This window comes from Tursiops truncatus, chromosome 2 (genome assembly GCF_011762595.2).
Source record: "Tursiops truncatus isolate mTurTru1 chromosome 2, mTurTru1.mat.Y, whole genome shotgun sequence".
Classification (NCBI taxonomy): domain Eukaryota; kingdom Metazoa; phylum Chordata; class Mammalia; order Artiodactyla; family Delphinidae; genus Tursiops; species Tursiops truncatus.
This window is the reverse complement of record NC_047035.1, coordinates 83,656,602-83,673,756: the sequence shown is the minus strand read 5'-3', so window position 1 is coordinate 83,673,756 and position 17,155 is coordinate 83,656,602. Positions and strand designations below refer to the sequence as shown.

The 17,155-nt window shown below is 38.3% G+C and overlaps 1 protein-coding gene and 2 non-coding genes across 3 annotated transcripts in view; 2 read left to right on the top strand and 1 right to left on the bottom strand.

Annotated features, from left to right (window-relative positions):
* The window catches only part of KNL1 (kinetochore scaffold 1), a 63,578-nt gene extending 50,240 nt beyond the window's left edge, over positions 1 to 13,338 (bottom strand). The window contains 5 exon segments of the mRNA XM_073800747.1: positions 545 to 606; positions 4,753 to 4,818; positions 6,791 to 6,830; positions 7,918 to 7,971; positions 13,272 to 13,338. Coding sequence (XP_073656848.1) covers positions 545 to 606; positions 4,753 to 4,818; positions 6,791 to 6,830; positions 7,918 to 7,971; positions 13,272 to 13,327 — 278 coding nt within the window. The 5' untranslated portion in view covers positions 13,328 to 13,338.
* A 118-nt stretch (positions 13,339 to 13,456) lies between these two features.
* TRNAS-GCU (transfer RNA serine (anticodon GCU)) lies at positions 13,457 to 13,538 on the top strand. Its single transcript has one exon. It is a non-coding gene; the product is annotated as a tRNA-Ser (tRNA).
* Positions 13,539 to 15,771: 2,233 nt separating this feature from the next.
* On the top strand, positions 15,772 to 15,891 carry LOC117311480 (small nucleolar RNA SNORA26). The gene has a single exon (XR_004525676.1). It is a non-coding gene; the product is annotated as a small nucleolar RNA SNORA26 (small nucleolar RNA).
* The last annotated feature ends 1,264 nt before the right edge of the window (positions 15,892 to 17,155 follow it).

Sequence of the window (17,155 nt, the reverse complement as noted above, 5' to 3'; positions counted from 1 at the left end):
CCACTGGACAACCAGGGAAATCCCTGTACAGTTTATATTCTTTTATTATTAAATTTACAGCAACTAATTATAATATAATGGAAAAAGGACATTTACATTCTATCTGGTTATTATTTTTATATAGGAAATACATTAATTTCTAAATATTAATTTTGTATCCTGCTACTTCCTGTTTACAGAGGTATTTCAATTGATATTCTTGGATTTTCCTAATATTCAATTATTTAATCTGCAAAGGCGACAGATTTATCCCCAGCTTTCCAATTTTTGTAACTCCATTTTCTTTCTCTAGTTTTTTTTTGTTGGTTAGCACCTCCAATACAATGTTAAATAGCAGCCGTAAGACATAGTTGTTTTGTTCTGGACTGTAAAGGGGATGCTTTCAATGTTTCTCTTTTAAGCATAACAGCCTTTTAAATAACAATTTTCTAAAGCTTCCCTAATTGAAACACAAATTATCCGAATCAGTTAGTACCAACACATTTGGTGTGACACACAAAAAGTATTACCTGTAACATTTTAATTATTTTTCTTTTCAACTTACTTTATAGTATCTGCAAAGCTGACTCGACGAGAGTTTTTCTTATTTCTCAAAGCATTGGATTCCTAAGGACAGAGAATATATGGTATGATTTTTTTTTATATGGTATGATTTTTAATGAAACCACTGTGAATTAGGTCTCCAAGATTATGATAGACAGAGACCAGTTCTTATTCTGAATTAATGTGATATCATTAATTTTCATAATTAATCTGATTCTCCAAAAAATTCCAATATAGAAGCGCTTAACATGAATATGATTTTCAATGTGAAAATAAGCACAGTGACAAAAACAACATATTTAAGGAAGGTGATTACTATCCCTTACCTTTTCTCTCTCCTTTAAATGAATGGTTATTTTGCAATTAAGTAGAAGAAAGACTGGGAACAAAACAAGTGATATGTTGTCTATTATGGTAACCTTACTATACTATTTTCAAGATTAAAATTTTTTTTTAATTGCAGTAAAATACAATTCACATAAAATTTACCATCTTAACCACTTTTAAGAATTTTAATTTTGGGGGGTGGTGGTGTGATGAATTGGGAGATTAGGATTGACATATATACATTAATATGTATAAAATGGATAACTAATAAGAACCTGCTGTACAAAAAAAGAAAATTAAAAAAAAATTTTTTTAATTTTATTGTGGTAAGAACACTTAATCTACCCTCTTAACAGATTTTTAAGTGTACAATACAATACTGTTAACTATAGCAACAATGTTGTACAGCGGATCTCTAGAATTCATTCATTTTGCATAACTGAAACTTTATACCGTTGATTAGCAACTCCCCATTTCCCCCTCCTCTCTGTCCCTGGCAACCACTGTTCTCTTTTCTGCTTCCATGAGTTTGACTATTTTAGACACCTCATATAAGTGGAATCATGTAGTATTTTTCCTTCTGTGACTATTTTACTTAGCATAACATACTGAAGCATCTTAACTGTTTTTTTAAATTAATTTATTTATTTCATTGCGGTGCATGGGCTTCTCATTGCGGTGGCTTCTCTTGTTGCGGAACATGGGCTCTAGACGTGCGGGCTTCAGTAGTTGTGGCTCACGGCCTTAGCTGCTCTGCGGCATGTGAGATCTTCCTGGACCAGCGCTCGAACTGGCGTCCCCTGCATTGGCAGGCGGATTCCCAACCACTGCGCCACCAGGGAAGTCCTTAACTGTTTTTAAGTGTACACTTCAGTAGTGTTAAGTACCTCTATATGGTCGTGCAACCAATCTCCAGAAATCTTTTCATCTTGCAAAACTGAAATTGTATATCCATTAAACAACTCCTCCTTTTCCCCGCCAACCTCCCCACAACCACAATTTTACGTTCTGTCTCTATGAATATGACTATTGTAGGTACTTCATGAGTGTAATTTATAAAGTATTTGTCTTTTTGTGACTGGTTTATTTCACTTAACATAATGTCCTCAAGGTTCATCCATGTTGTAGTATATATCAGAATTTCCTTCTTTTTTTTTTTAACATCTTTATTGGAGTATAATTGCTTTATAATGGAGTGTTAGTTTCTGCTTTACAACAAAGTGAATCAGCTATACATACATATATATCCCCATATCTCCTCCCTCTTGCATCTTCCTTCTTTTTTTAAGGCTGAATAATATTCCATAGACACCACATTTTGTTTATCCATTCATCTATCAAAGGACTCTGGGTTGCTTCCACCTTTTGGCTACTGTGAATATCACTGCTATGAACAGTGGTATACATATCCTCAAGACCCTGCTTTCAATTCTTTACACCCAGAAGTGGAATTGCTGGATCATATGGTAATTCTATTTTAATTTTTGGAGGAACCACTGTTTTTTACAGCAGCTGCACCATTTACATTCCCACCAACAGTGCACAAGGGTTCCAATTACTCCACATCCTAGCCAACACTTTCTATTTTCTGTTTGTTTTCTGTTTTTAATAGTAGTCATCCTAATGGGTATGAGTTGATATCTTACTGTGGTTTTGATTTGCATTTCCCTAATGATTAGTGATGCTGAGCATCTTTTCATTATAATATACTACTTTTATTTTCCCTCATCTTCCTTAACAACGGCAAACATTTTTACTCACGTAGATACCGAACACAAAAAGCAAAAGACAAAAACAAATGAAATACATAGAGAATTTTAACTGTGCTAATTCTGGATAACTGAGGACAAGTTTTGTTATAACAAAGAATCATCCGCTCTGTTAAGATCTTTGGCAGACACCACAGGCAGCTTTGAGCTTAATAATGACAATATTATGGACATAGTAAATACTACTATATTTCTTACTAAAAACCCCTGAAATTTGTGTGGTATATTGGAAAGAGCACTGAGTTAGAAATTAGGAGATTAGAGCTCCAATTTGAAGTTTGCCACTAACTGTGTGGGCTTAGACAAAACATTTAACCTCTCTGGACCTCATATTTCTCATCTATATAATGAAGGAACTAGATTCAAGATTAGTATTGAGGTCCTGTTGTTTTTAAAGCTCTATGAGTCTATGAATCTGTCATTTACTCTTTCAAACATTCATTAAATTAAAAAAAACCACACATACCAAATCCCATGCTCAGTGATGGAAAAAGACCGGTAAAGGAAACAATACAGTCCTTACTCTAATGCGGATTAATGGTGAAACAGATTAAAACAAAAAATCCACAAAAATATAAAATTCAAAGTGTAATGAGTGGTGTGAATAAAAACTGTATATAAAAAAATAATTTAGCCTGATAATCATGGAAGATTTCTTTGAGGAAGTACGTTTAAGTTGAGACCTGAAGGATTAGTTAGTAGTCAGATGAACAGTTGGGCAGAGGGAAAACATTCTAGGCAGAGCATGTGCAAAGGCCCTGAGGCAGGGAAAGGCTTGATGTATTTGAGAAATAGAAAGATAAGAGAGGCAGAAGTAGTGTAAGCACTCAGAATTATATGGTCTCCAAAACTATATGCATTTCATCCATCAACAAAATGTACTGAAAGTGAACTATATACCAGGCATAATATATTAAAAAACACATAACGAAGTCCTGACCTCAGAGAGTTCTCAATTTAGAATGGACATTAGTAAACAATTACAATAGAAGATGTTAAGGGATGATTTTCTGAGAGAAATGATACCAAAACTGAGTCTTGCAAACAAATTGGAATTACCAGAGAAACAGGACTACAGGGCTTCCCTGGTGGCGCAGTGGTTAAGAATCCGCCTGCCAATGCAGAGGACACAGGTTCGAGCCCTGGTCCAGAAAGATTCCACATGCCACGGAACAACTAAGCCCGTGAGCCACAACTACTGAAGCCCATGTGCCTAGAGCCCATGCTCCACAACAAAAGAAGCCACCGCAATGAGAAGTCTGCACACTGCAACGAAGAGTAGCCCCCGCTCGCCGTAACTAGAGAAAGCCCGTGTGCAGCAACGAAGACCCAACACAGCCAAAATTAATTAATAAATTTTAAAAATAGAGGACTACAAATATATGATAAACCAAGTATGATAAAATATTAATTATAGAATCTATGTAATGACTATATGAACATTCACCCTAAAATTCTTTCTACTTTTCAGTGTGTTTGAAAAAAAATTTTTAATAAAATATTGGCAGATAAACGAAGAATGAGGGACTAGCCATCTAGACAGAGGTAACATCACATGTAAATACCTGCAGGCTTGACAGTTCTTGTCTGTTTGGGGAATGGTAAACAGTTCTGAATGGTGAGATACATGTATGAGAGTGGCAAGAAAAGTCTGGAAAAGCAAATAGGGGTTAAAAATCAAGAGTGCCAGCTTGCTCAAGTGTTTGGATTTTAACCTTAAGACCATGGGATGCTTACTTGTACATATTCAGTTGAGAATCATTTATGACATTCTCCCTTCATATAGCTAATAAAGTTTCTAACTATTAAAAATATCACTGACAAAAAATATATATATATATATATATATATATCACTGAGGGCTTCCGTGGTGGTGCAGTGGTTGAGAGTCTGCCTACCAATGCAGGGGACATGGGTTCGTGCCCCGGTCTGGGAAGATCCCACATGCCGCGGAGTGGCTGGCCCCGTGAGCCATGGCCGCTGAGCCTGCGCATCCGGAGCCCGTGCTCCACAACGGGAGAGGCCACAACAGTGAGAGGCCCGCGTGCCGCAAAAGAAAAAAAAAAAATCACTGAAAATAGTCATCTATAAAGCATTTGTACCAGAGACTTACCTGAACAGTTTCATTCCCATTCCCACCTCTGAGGTCCTGAAGAGGACTCCTTGGGGGTTTCAAAATCTAGAACAGAATTATTCAAGAAAATCTGCATTTCAAAATCTAGAACAGAATTATTCAAGAAAATCTGCAATGTCTATTAATAATCACTTCATTTCAAGTTATACCATGAGCAGAAAGGTAGAGATGCTAAAATTCCTGTAAAAACCTCTAAAACTCCTCAAACTCATATTGCTCAGTGGTATACTTTGTGGCTGCTTTAAATATTCGGCATCTATTCCCTTCTCCTTGCCCACATTCCCCAATTATTTTGCCTACTCTCATCCCATGTGGTCTCAGTAAAGCTCTACTCCAACTCTAGGGTTCAACAGGTAGCCCTGGCTGAGAACAATCTGCACATGGTATTCTTTTGTCAATAGTGACTGGTTTGGTAATGAGGACTTGACCCATATCAAGATATGGTCAAGACAATCAAGCCAAGATGATTCAATCCTGAGTATTCTGTTTCCTTCGTGTTTTATCCTGAGGAAATAGACACTATTTTTCATGTAGGACTTGAACCTGGAAGTTGGGAGAGCTAGATGTACTGTAGTAATCACAGAGGGAGAGCCCGTTCTGATAATGGAGATTACCCAGAGAAAGGGATCAGAGTATAAAAAATGAAATCTTAGTACTGGTGATCATGTCCAGTACTTTCACCATAAGCATATTTGCCACAGACATCTTTGCTGCAAACATTTTTGCTGCATAACTAACTGGCCGTAAGGCATTTCTGCTATAAAAGATAAAAGAGGGACATTAAAGAGGACATAATGAAACATGAAAAATGAATAAGAAAGTTAAAGACTTTATTGCAAGATATGAAATACTTGAATACATTTAAAATGTGTGTAGATTCATGGCAATACTGAGCAAATAACTGATTTTATTTTGTGGGTTGTACCTAAGCTCTTGCCTTCTGTCTTTTGCTCATAGTATTTTATACATTTTTTAGTTTATTGATTCATTCCCTTCATTTGGCATCACGCTTTTTCATTTTCATTAAAATTTCTTTCTTCATTAAGACAAATTATCAGTTTCCAAATACTAGGATACATATTTGTAACTGAGCTTTGTATTGCATTATAAAACCCTTCCACACTGTTGTTTGTTCTTGGCATAATGCCATATGTCTGTTGAGAGATGTTCCAAAATTCTGTGGGAGAAATGGGTTCAACTCTGCCTTGGAGACCTTGGCATATCTCAGATTTATGTAATATAAAAATGAGAGTACTGCATCAATGAAGAAATGAAATCAAACTATCAATTAGTTATTTAACCTTTACAGCTAAATTGCACTGCTGCCAATTAATTATGTGGCAAAAGTGTTTGTGGCAAAGATGCTTACAGTGAAAGTACCCTACAACCTCTGGTGCTACTGTTGGAACACCTGATTGGTTAAATTGTGCCTAACATCATCCCTATCTTTGGATTTTTTCAATTTCATAACCCAATAAATTTTGTGCTTAAATCGGTTTGAGTTGGATTATTGTGTGTCTTGCTACAGCTTTGTACACATTTAAATATATTTTTTAAACAGCTTTATTAAAGTATAATTTACACAGCATAGAATGTATTAAATTACCATGAAACCCATAAAATAGGAATTTTAGTATATTTACAGAATTGTGTAATCAGGTTAAATTTTTTTTTTTTTTTTTTTTTGTGGTATGCGGGCCTCTCACTGTTGTGGCCTCTCCTGTTGCGGAGCACAGGCTCCGGACGCGCAGGCTCAGCGGCCATGGCTCACGGGCCCAGCCGCTCCGCGGCATGTGGGATCTTCCCAGACCAGGGCACGAACCTGTGCCCCTGCCTCGGCAGGTGGACTTGCAACCACTGTGCCACCGGGGAAGCCCAGGTTAAATATTTGAGTCTTTATCCAGAGAGCAATAGAAGCCAGGGGGGTTGGGATGGTGATGTCATTCAAAATTACTGTGGTATGTAGTCATTATTCAATAAAAGGTAACAATTATTAGCTCAAATAGGTGTTTCTTACTGAGGAATGTCGTCTTCTAACAGGTCTCTCTACATTGTCACTGAAAGAGGAAAAAAAATTTACATACATAGCAGTAAAAAACTGAATTTCTAAAACCCATCATTACAACATCCCTTACGTGCTTTTAAATTGGTCATCACTTAACAGTTGGCGTCACTTTCACTTAATAAAATTTATATTACGAGACTTAAATTCAGTATTTAGAAAGTCAGTGTTTTAAAATACATATGGTATACCATAGGACTATCTCTTGAAAAACAAGAGATAACATAATTTAAAACATAATTTACCATATTGATTTATATAAGCATAATTATAAGATAAATGGACCAAAAGAAAAAAAAAAAAAAGAAAGAAAGGGAATTCTCTGGCAGTCCAGTGGTTAGGACTCAGTGCTTTCACTGCTATAGCTGTGGTTCAATCCCTGGTCAGGGAACTAAGATCCTGCAAGCCGCAGTGCAGCCAAAAAAAAAAAAAGAGATAAATGGACCATAAATCAAGAGACTCTAGTTCTGGTTTTACTACAGTGTGATTTTTAGAGCAGGTTTTGAATATTCAACTGGCTATGGTAGCCAAACAGACAACTTAGTCTGGTTTCCTTCCTGCCTGGTTTGATCATCACAGCTATTAGGTACTCTGCTCAGGTTAGTTGTTGCCAAGCAAGAATATGAGCCCAGTGTTCCACCACTTGATTTTTCAGGAAAAGCTGAAAATCTAATTATTGTATGAAATCTTGAAATTTTGGCAATTAATTCAAAAATTAAAAAACACTGTTTATTGTTTAGACAATTTTTTCTTTGTCATATATATATATGCCTGTAGGCTGTAAACTGCCACTAGTTTGTGATGCCAACTTTAGACAAATCATTTCATTTCTTCAGGCCTCAATTTTCTCATCCTTAAATTGAAGAGATAGGAAGTGGTCTCTAAAGTCCCTCTCAGTTTTGACTCCAGATGAGTTTATATAAAGATATGGCAGGGAGTGCTGTGACTTTGTAACATTTACTTCTTTTCCCTGGAACAGACTGGGAAAACATTTCAGAAGTTATAAACATGTCTTACTAATTGGAAAAGTATCTTTCCCTGATAAAGAGTTGAACATTTTTAGCTGCATTTCCCAAACTTACTTTTCTTCATTAGCCTCTGAAGACATCCCATCCATTTTCGAAGAAAAACTGTTTCTGTAACAAATACACAATATGAGAAAAGGTGAGAAAAAAGGAAGAGAAGTTGTAATCTGTGAAGAGGTTAAGAGCAGAGCAGAGTTGTAATTTCAGGATTACTTTCTGTGGGAGAGCCAAAAAAAGTAAAAAACTTCACTATGGGGCTATGAAACATGAGAAATTTTGAGGATTTTAAACTATTCTCTAATAGTGACCAATCCTAGAAAATTCTCATATTCAAGAGGAAATCAGTGACTAACTCTGATTGGAATGATATGGACTTTAACGGTTCAAATAAAAATTTGTCCTAGTTTATATGAGTTTATGGATTATATAATAATTCAATCTCAAAATATAGTCAATCAGCTATCAAAATACTTATATTTGCATAAAGTAGATTTGCATAAATGCATATTTATCTTATGAAAATTTAACTTTAAGTACTCGAGCAAAAAAAAATTTAAGGCATAAAAATAACATTTTAGGGGCTTCCCTGGTGGTCCAGTGGGTAAGACTCTGCACTCCCAATGCAGGGGGCCCAGGTTTGATCTCTGGTTGGGGAACTAGATCCCTTATCCTTCTGCAACTAAGTCTGCATGCTGCAACAAAGACCCGGGCCAGCCAAAATAAATAAATAAATAAATAAATAATTGGGGGAAAAAACATTTTAAACAGTGTAGTTGATTATGTTTACAATCTCACTCAATGAGTATCTGTCTTGGAAAGAGTGTGCAATAAGAAGCATAACCTGAAGTTTCTTTAACTGGTCTTATCTCCTACCTATCCATACCTATATTTTCACTTTATGCATTCTAACCTTAGAACTTTATCCCTGGGTAAGAAAAAATTCCATTGCAGATTTCAAAAAACAGAATAGCTAGAGATTCTGACTCAACAATATGAGCATTTCTACTAAATACTAAATTAATACCACATACATATGGACTTCCCTGGTGACACAGTGGTTAAGAATCCGCCTGCCAAGGCAGGAGACATGGGTTTGAGTCCTGGTCTGGGAAGATCCCACATGCCACAGAGCAACTAAGTGTGCGCCACAACTACTGAGCCTGCACTCTAGAGCCCGCGAGCCACAACTACTGAGCCCACGTGCCACAACTACTGGAGCCCATGCGCCTAGAGCCTGTGCTCCGCAACAAGAGAATCTACTGCAATGTGAAGCCGGCGCACCGCAACAAAGACCCAAGGCAGCCAAAAATAAATAAATAGATGGATAGATAGATAAAAAGACTAAAATACTTACTTAGAAAAAAATAAAATACCACATACACAAACTGTCAGAATCAATGTTCTTACACTTTTAGCAATAAGTAAAAAACCAAAACAACAAAAAAACAGGTACTTAAAAGATATCTTATTTTACATGCTTTCATCATATATAACAAGTCAAATTAAAGAATACTTCATAATGAACTTGAACCTGAAGTAAAAGTCTGCTTATTTTTCAGTATTATTTAATTAGCTGTTAATATAGATATAAGGTGATGGGTATCTTCTAGGATTTGATCTCTGACCCTCTCCTTTTGTCCTCCATCACTTTCTCAGTCTGTTTATCCATTCTTCTGGTTTCACTTACCTCCTGTTCACAGATAACACCTATATCTGCTTAAAATAATATTTTTATTTTTTATTTAATTAATTTATTTTTTTGCGGTACACAGGCCTCTCACTGCTGTGGCCTCTCCCGTTGCGGAGCACAGGCTCCGGATGCAGGTGGAGGTGGTTGCGGGTAAGAGAGTTTTTTTTTTTTGGTTGCTTTGGGTCTTCACTGCTGCTCATGGGCTTTCTCTAGTTGTGGCGAACAGGAGCTACTCTTCGTTGCAGTGTGTGGACTTCTCATTGCGGTGGCTTCTCTTGTTGCGGAGCACGGGCTCTAGGTGTGCGGGCTTCAGTAGTTGCAGCATGCAGGCTCTAGGGTGCACGGGCTTTAGTAGTTGTGGTACTCGGGCTCAGTAGTTGTGGCTCGAGGGCTCTAGAGCGCAGGCTCATTACTTGTGGCACACGGGCTTAGTTGCTCCGCAGCATATGTGATCTTCCCGGACCAGGGCTTGAACCCATGTCCACTGCATTGGCAGGTGGATTCTTAACCACTGTGCCACCAGGGAAGTCCCAAGAGAGCTTTCTTTCGATACAAAATAACTAACTTAAAGTAGTGAAGGTGGTTGCTTTTGGGAAAGAGGACAGTATGTAATAGCTTAAATTTTTAAATTAAAAATATTATTTTGGGGGCTTCATGATCTATGTCTTGCATTTTTTTCTTCTTTTGGAAATATTTTCAAATCCAGTGATATATTAAAAATTCACAGATTAAAAATAGTAAATACGGGCTTCCCTGGTGGCGCAGTAGTTGAGAGTCCGCCTGCCGATGCAGGGGATGCAGGTTCGTGCCCCGGTCCGGGAAGATCCCACATGCCGCGGAGCGGCTAGGCCCGTAAGCCATGGCCGCTGAGCCTGCGCGTCCGGAGCCTGTGCTCCGCAACGGGAGAGGCCACAACAGTGAGAGGCCCGCGCACCGCAAAAAAAAAAAAAAAAAGTAAATACTATCAAATCAGGATCACCTAAACATCTTCATTGTTTGAAACAGTCATCGTGCATCATTCTTGTTTAGCCTGCAGACCAGCTGACATTTGATTAAGTACTAAGATTCAAAGCTTATTGATGTCCTCTTTTAAAAATATTCTATTCAGTACATATCTGTAAGTTCCACCTCCAACAGAAACAGGAGACTCCAGGTTCTCACATTAAGCTTCACGTGTAAAATGCTATTATGGTTGAACTTTTGATCACTGTCACATTAATTGATTACTGATTGGTTCCAGAACTGTGCACTTGGCACACAGGTAGGGGTGCTACAGCTTACTCACAAAGGTGTTCTGGGATATTTTGAACTTTTGAGAGAAACAACAATTCTCAACATCTATACATCACTGCTAGCTCAATATAGTACCCATTCACATTACATTAGTTTTGATAACATATTATTGCAAAGCTGGATTTTTGGCAGTTCCTGTGATATAACGCAAGTACTTTTGATCAATGTGGTACTGGAAATGAGGGTGGCAGTATCCACTCTGATTCCAAAATCTAAAAGGTGTGCAATATTCAACAGACACACATATCCAATTAGTAAATAATTGTAAGTATTTATGAATAAAATTAAAATATTATCTTTTACTTCAATTTATGTATATTATTTTTTTCAAATGGCTACTAAGCAGGTAGAATCACTTAACAACAACTTCTAAAATTGTTTGGACCTAAGCACTTAATAAATATTGATAGAACTGTTAGATATTTCTTTTGTCCTAGGGGCATAATGAGCCAAGAAAATTTGGGAACTACTAGTCTAAATAATCCAGAGGTCCACAAACTACAGCTGCTGGGCCAAATGGGCCTTTAACAGTAGTTTTTTACATTTTAAATCAGTTACAGAGAACAAAAAAAAAGCATAGAAAGAAGAAATGTGACAGAGATCATGTAGACCATGGAGCCTGCAAAACCTGAAAATCTACTATCTAGCTATTTGTCCACTCCTTCATTTACTTCACCACTATCTAGAATTAATATATTTCATAGTGGCCAATGATATAGATTCTAGATCTGTGCTGTCCAATACAGAACAGGTCTAGAGTCTATATCATTTAAATTTAAATTAATTAAAATGAAATAAAATTTACAATATAGTTCTTGTTACAATAGACACATTGCAGGTGTTCATCACATGGGACTAATGAGTACCGTGTTAGTGCAGAAATAAAACATTACCATTAACAATGAAAGTTTTATTGGACAGCACTGTCCTACTAACAATATCTAGAGTGTCTTCTACCATCTCTTAGTTAGCATCAAACACATCATTAATACTACCACTCCAAATATTTTTACTCAGTTTACATCTATTTGTCAATCTTGTAAACATTCCTAGCCATTCACATAGTCAAAAAGAATTATACTGCTTTGAACCCAAACTTTAAATACCAAAATCTTACATTAACTCATCTCTATAAATCATTCTTCCCTTCAAGTTCCACCTCAAATACCACTTTCTCCAAGAAGCCTCCTTTAGTCTCCATTGCCAAAAAGCATCAGATAAGCTATTCTGTGCTCCCATATGCCTTCAGAATGTCCTACAATCCTTTACATTGTCCTGTTTTATAGTTATCTGTGTATATTAATTCTTTCCCGTTCTGGACTGTAAACTCTAGATGAGGGACTCAATCATCCGCTCCCAGCCCTGGCACAAGACAACAAAGAACCCAATACAAATCTGAGGAATTCGACTTATTCAATTCAACCGAAAACTTCAATCTTAATACCTAGAGTAAGTTCTGCTTTGGTCTTTTCTGTCATCTCTCTATAAACCTATCTTCAAAATTCCAATCGGCAATGTATTTTTTTTAGAACTTTTTCTTAAACTCCAGTATTGAGATAAACAGCAAGAAAAGACTCCTTAACTCTGGCCTAATAATGGACAGAGGAAGACTTTTTAAAAACTTATTTGTGGTGTAGTAATATTGGCTTTATTTGTCTATGTTATTACATCCGCCGGAAACCCAAAATCTGCTCAGTGCTGCTAGCACTCGATCAGACATTGTAAATAAACCATAAGCCGAGAGTTTAAAATCACTTATCGCTGTCACTTCATTTATAGCTAAGAAAAGATTGAGTAAGAAGTGCGAACGGACGCGAGTTCCCCAAGGAAAAGAAACTGGGGTGCGAGGAAGAGTACCGGAACCCTGACAGAAGATGGCGGGCGGGGCGCCGCGGGCCGGGTCCCCCTCGCCGTGGGGCCCAGGTGTGGACGGAGACTGCTAGGGAGGAGGAAGGCGGCACATGTGCAGGCCGAGGTGAGGAAAAAAAAGAGACCCGCACCCGCGGAGAAGCGTCAGTACCTGAGCCCAGCGAGTTCCGAGGCAGTTTGGCTGTAGGAGTGTCCCCCACCTCCCACCGCGGGGCCTTCAGACCGCTCAGACAAAACCTAAATCCCTCCGCGCGAAGCCCAGGCCGAAAGTTACCCGCCGCGGCCCAACTGCTTGAGAAATTCTCCTCGGACTTGTTTGGCGTCCGCACGCTTCTCAGAGAGGCACCTCACCGCCACCCCTCGACGTCACCTCACAACACCCAGACGGCCTCAGTGAAGCATTCAAATCTAACCGCCCTGTTGGAGCGCATGCGCAAAACCGCTCAACGCGTCGGCCCCGCCCCTTAGGCTCCAGAGCCTTCCTAAGACTCCTTTAATCAAACTTCCTTTGCAACCTGTATGCCGATTTTATTTCTTTCAAGGTTATCTCATTTTCTACCGAATTTTCCTTTGTCCATTCCCATTGCAGATCTCCCACAGTATGGGAGCGGCCATCTTCTTTTGATTTCTTGCTATCAAAAGGATAGGAGCTTTGCTTCCGTACAAAATGGCGGCTTCTATCACATTGCGTCACATCCCCCTAGTTTTACTCCCTATAGCTAGCAGGAAACAGAAGGTTTCGGGGACGAGGTGGCCGAGTGGTTAAGGCGATGGACTGCTAATCCATTGTGCTCTGCACGCGTGGGTTCGAATCCCATCCTCGTCGAGGAATTGTTTTTGCCTCTGATTTGAACAGATAAACGTAAATTTGCTTGCGGAATGAAAACAGTTGAATATTTGTTCCAGGTATGATTTACTAGTCAATTTACTCTAGCACAATTAACCTCCTGTTTGAATCTTTGAAAGAAGGGCTCGGGAGCATTGTGACCTCGCAGATAAAGAAAAAGTTGGGAAAGAGACATTTCCTGGGATTCGGAGTTTAATTATAAAATGGATTTAATGTCTTTTTAATGAAGTAAACAATAGTGCATAGAATTCCACGATTATTACTGTTACCATATGTTCCAGTTGTGGTCTGGTCAACATTAATTAACCCAGCTCCTGATTGAGGAACTTCAATTACTGTGGATTCTTACCCCAGGGTTTTCACTTCAAAAGCTACCGCGAGACAGTGTTGAGGATTCTCTTCCAGCCCCCAGCAGGCTGCAGGTGTTCAAGAAAAGTATTCGACATTAAAAAGATGTTGACAACGCGTGGAAACTTGGTGGTATCTAGAAGCCAGAGACTGAACGTCTACCTTCCCAAAGGAGGTGTTAATTCCTCTCTTGGATTTAAGCAAAGAGGGAAAAACAGGGAGTAGAAAAAGAATAGATTCCCCTCTTGAAAGGTCATCGGGCAGATTCATTCAACTCACATTTAACAACCTTCATTTATCCAGTATTTATCTGCAGGCAACACAATGAATTATAGCACTTTAATTAACCATAACCCTGTGATCACGATAAACATTTTTATTACTCCATTTTATAAATGAGGACACTGAAAGATAAGCTTGCCCAAGGTTATACAGCTTCTGTAATTGCAGAAAAGGCATTGTAACCCAAGTCTGTCGAACTCTGGTGGCTCTTAACATCATCCTATGTGGTGCTGGAAATTAGTAAAAAGTGCTCATCAATCCCTTGCGGTGATGGTTTACACATTCTCTCTGCAGTGTACGGTATCCCAGAACCTGGCAACGGGCAGGTGTCTTCAGCAAAGTTCTTAGCCCTCAGGGTGGAATTCAGGCTCCAGTGGCTCCTCCTTGTCAATTCAAATCCCTTGGGAATGTTGATACCTGCCTGGGCTGAGGACTGAGGGTCACCCCAGTACCTGCCTTCAGCCTTGCTCTGTAATTCATTCACCACTCTGCTGCTAGGAGGTGTTTCTACCCGGATTCTACACACTCCCAAGGGGTCCATGGATAGAATTCAATTGGTTACTTCGTTGGGGAAAAAACTGCAGCTTTATTTTCATTCATCTCTAATTGAAAGCACTTCCTTCAATAAAGATAAGCAGCAAACTACAGTAATATTAACCTTACCTGTGATTTTTGTCACCAATAGAAATAACAGATAATGTTATATCACATTACTGTTACTGCTTTATGCTCATTACTACTACTTCAAGATAATGGTAGTTGTTGGACCTGCCATTAGATCTTGTAAATTTATGCATTCATAAGAAAGTACATGCATTATACTATTAGATCACAGATTTTTTTAATTTTAAAATTTATTTTATTAAAGTATAGTTGATTTACAATGTTGTGTTAATTTCTGCTGTAAAGTGATTCAGTTATATGTATATATACATTCTTTTTCATATTCTTTTCCATCATGGTTTATCAGAGGATATTGAATATAGTTCCCTGTGCTATACAGTAGGACCTTGTTGTTTATCCATTCTATATATAATAGTTTGCATCTGCTAATCCCAACCTCCCAATCCATCCCTCCCCACCCCTCTTCCCCCTTAGCAACCACAACTCTATTCTCTATGTCTGTGAGTCTGTTTCTGTTTCGTAGATAAGTTCATTCGTGTCATAGATTCCACATATATGTTACATTAGATTCCACATGTAAGTGATATCATATGGTATTTGTCTTTCTGTTTCTGCTTCACTTGGTATTATATCACAGATTTCTGAACTATTTTGATAGCTGTATTCCAACTTAACTGGTTGACTGTCTATTACAACAAACTTAATTTTATGCATTTAAAAACAATATTCTGAGAAGGGACCCATAGGCTTTACCAGACTACCAAAGATCTATGTCACAAAAAAGGTTAAGAGCCCCTGAGAGATTTTTCTGAAGTGCCCTCAAGACATTGATCTTAACCTTCCTCTCAACTAGGCCTTGCTCTCTCTGGACAAAGCTCATGCTTACAGTAAGTCTTGCTATGACAGTCCCAGTTTTTGCATTTCTTTGATCTCTTCATGTATAAGAACTGTGCTTATTTTACCTGTTTCTGAGAGAATCAAAAGGATTCAGGCTAACACAGAAGGGTAAAGTAAGTCTCTTTAAAACCCAGAGAAAAGATTGTAAAACTCTTCTTGAATCCTGTCTGGAGTCACAGCTGGGGAAAAAAAAGGATTAACAACATGCCAGTTTATTTAAAAGCCTGAGGCCAGGGGTGTGGGGACTTGGATTAGTAGTAATGGAGAAAAATTTATCTATGTAATGAAGGAAGGCAGTAAAGTGTTAGAGGCGCCATCTACTGGAGAAGCTGCAACTGAAGACTTGGACAAGATAGTTCTGCCTGAATGGCTCATACGTTTTGAAATATCCCCATTACTCCCCCAAATTTGTCAACAAGCCACAGCTCAAGGAAATCATTCTCCATCAACACCAGGGTTCTTCACAAGTCCTATCCTGAACTATTGCAGGACCTCTCACCTCTGGAAGACCAGGAGAAAAAGAACCATTGCACAGCCAGATGCATTACCAAGATATTCCAGCTCTCCTGTTACTTCGGTGCCAGGGAATGGATCTTCATTCTCTGAGTCCAGCTTCAAGAAGACCCATTGTCTCTGGAGAATGAGGTGCTCTGGGAAGAACTGTCCAGCGTTTACTTGGTGATGGTCTGCTGCCTGGGCAGATCCTTATGTGTCAGCAGCCCTCATGGACAAATCTCTGAAGGAAGAAGTGAAATCCAGGATTTTTTTTTTTTTTTTTTTTGGTGTGCCTCCAGTTTGTTTCTTAATTCTTACAAGAGAAACTCAGACCCAGGGCTGCAAGACTTAACAAAGATTGGTTTTGAGAGGCAGGCCATATCAGAAGTGAATTCATTCTGTTCCTTACCATTAGGAAGTATGGTCCCACTGAGAATCATCTCTGGGAAGACAGTTGTGACAAGACCTGGAGAAGTTCAAGAATGAATCCAGGCATTCTTCTCTGAGTCTGCAACATCAACTCAAAACTTATTTTTTCCTCAAATTATTCCCTCAGCTGCATGCTATCATATGAAAACATCCATGTTGCCATAACAACTTCTGGGAATGCCTACTAAGCTGAAAACTAAACAATATTTTCATACTGAAGATCGATAGAGCAAAAATTGAAATCTAGTTTATAGTAAACTTCTTCAGGAAGACAAAGTGAATAAATGCCAATAGACTAGGGGAAAGGGGGAATAACACTTGCTTATATCCCATGCTTTGTATCTTCTGCAAAGATAGCTATGGATAGATAGCAAGCAAGAACCAGTTACACACACCTTTCCTTCTCATCACAGTGAGGATGAGCAATGCCCCAGATTTCAAATTTCAAATATTCATTTGAAATCTCCAGAATGAAGTAAAACTGGGTCAAGCCCAACTTCAGTAGGTGAAATTAATGGATG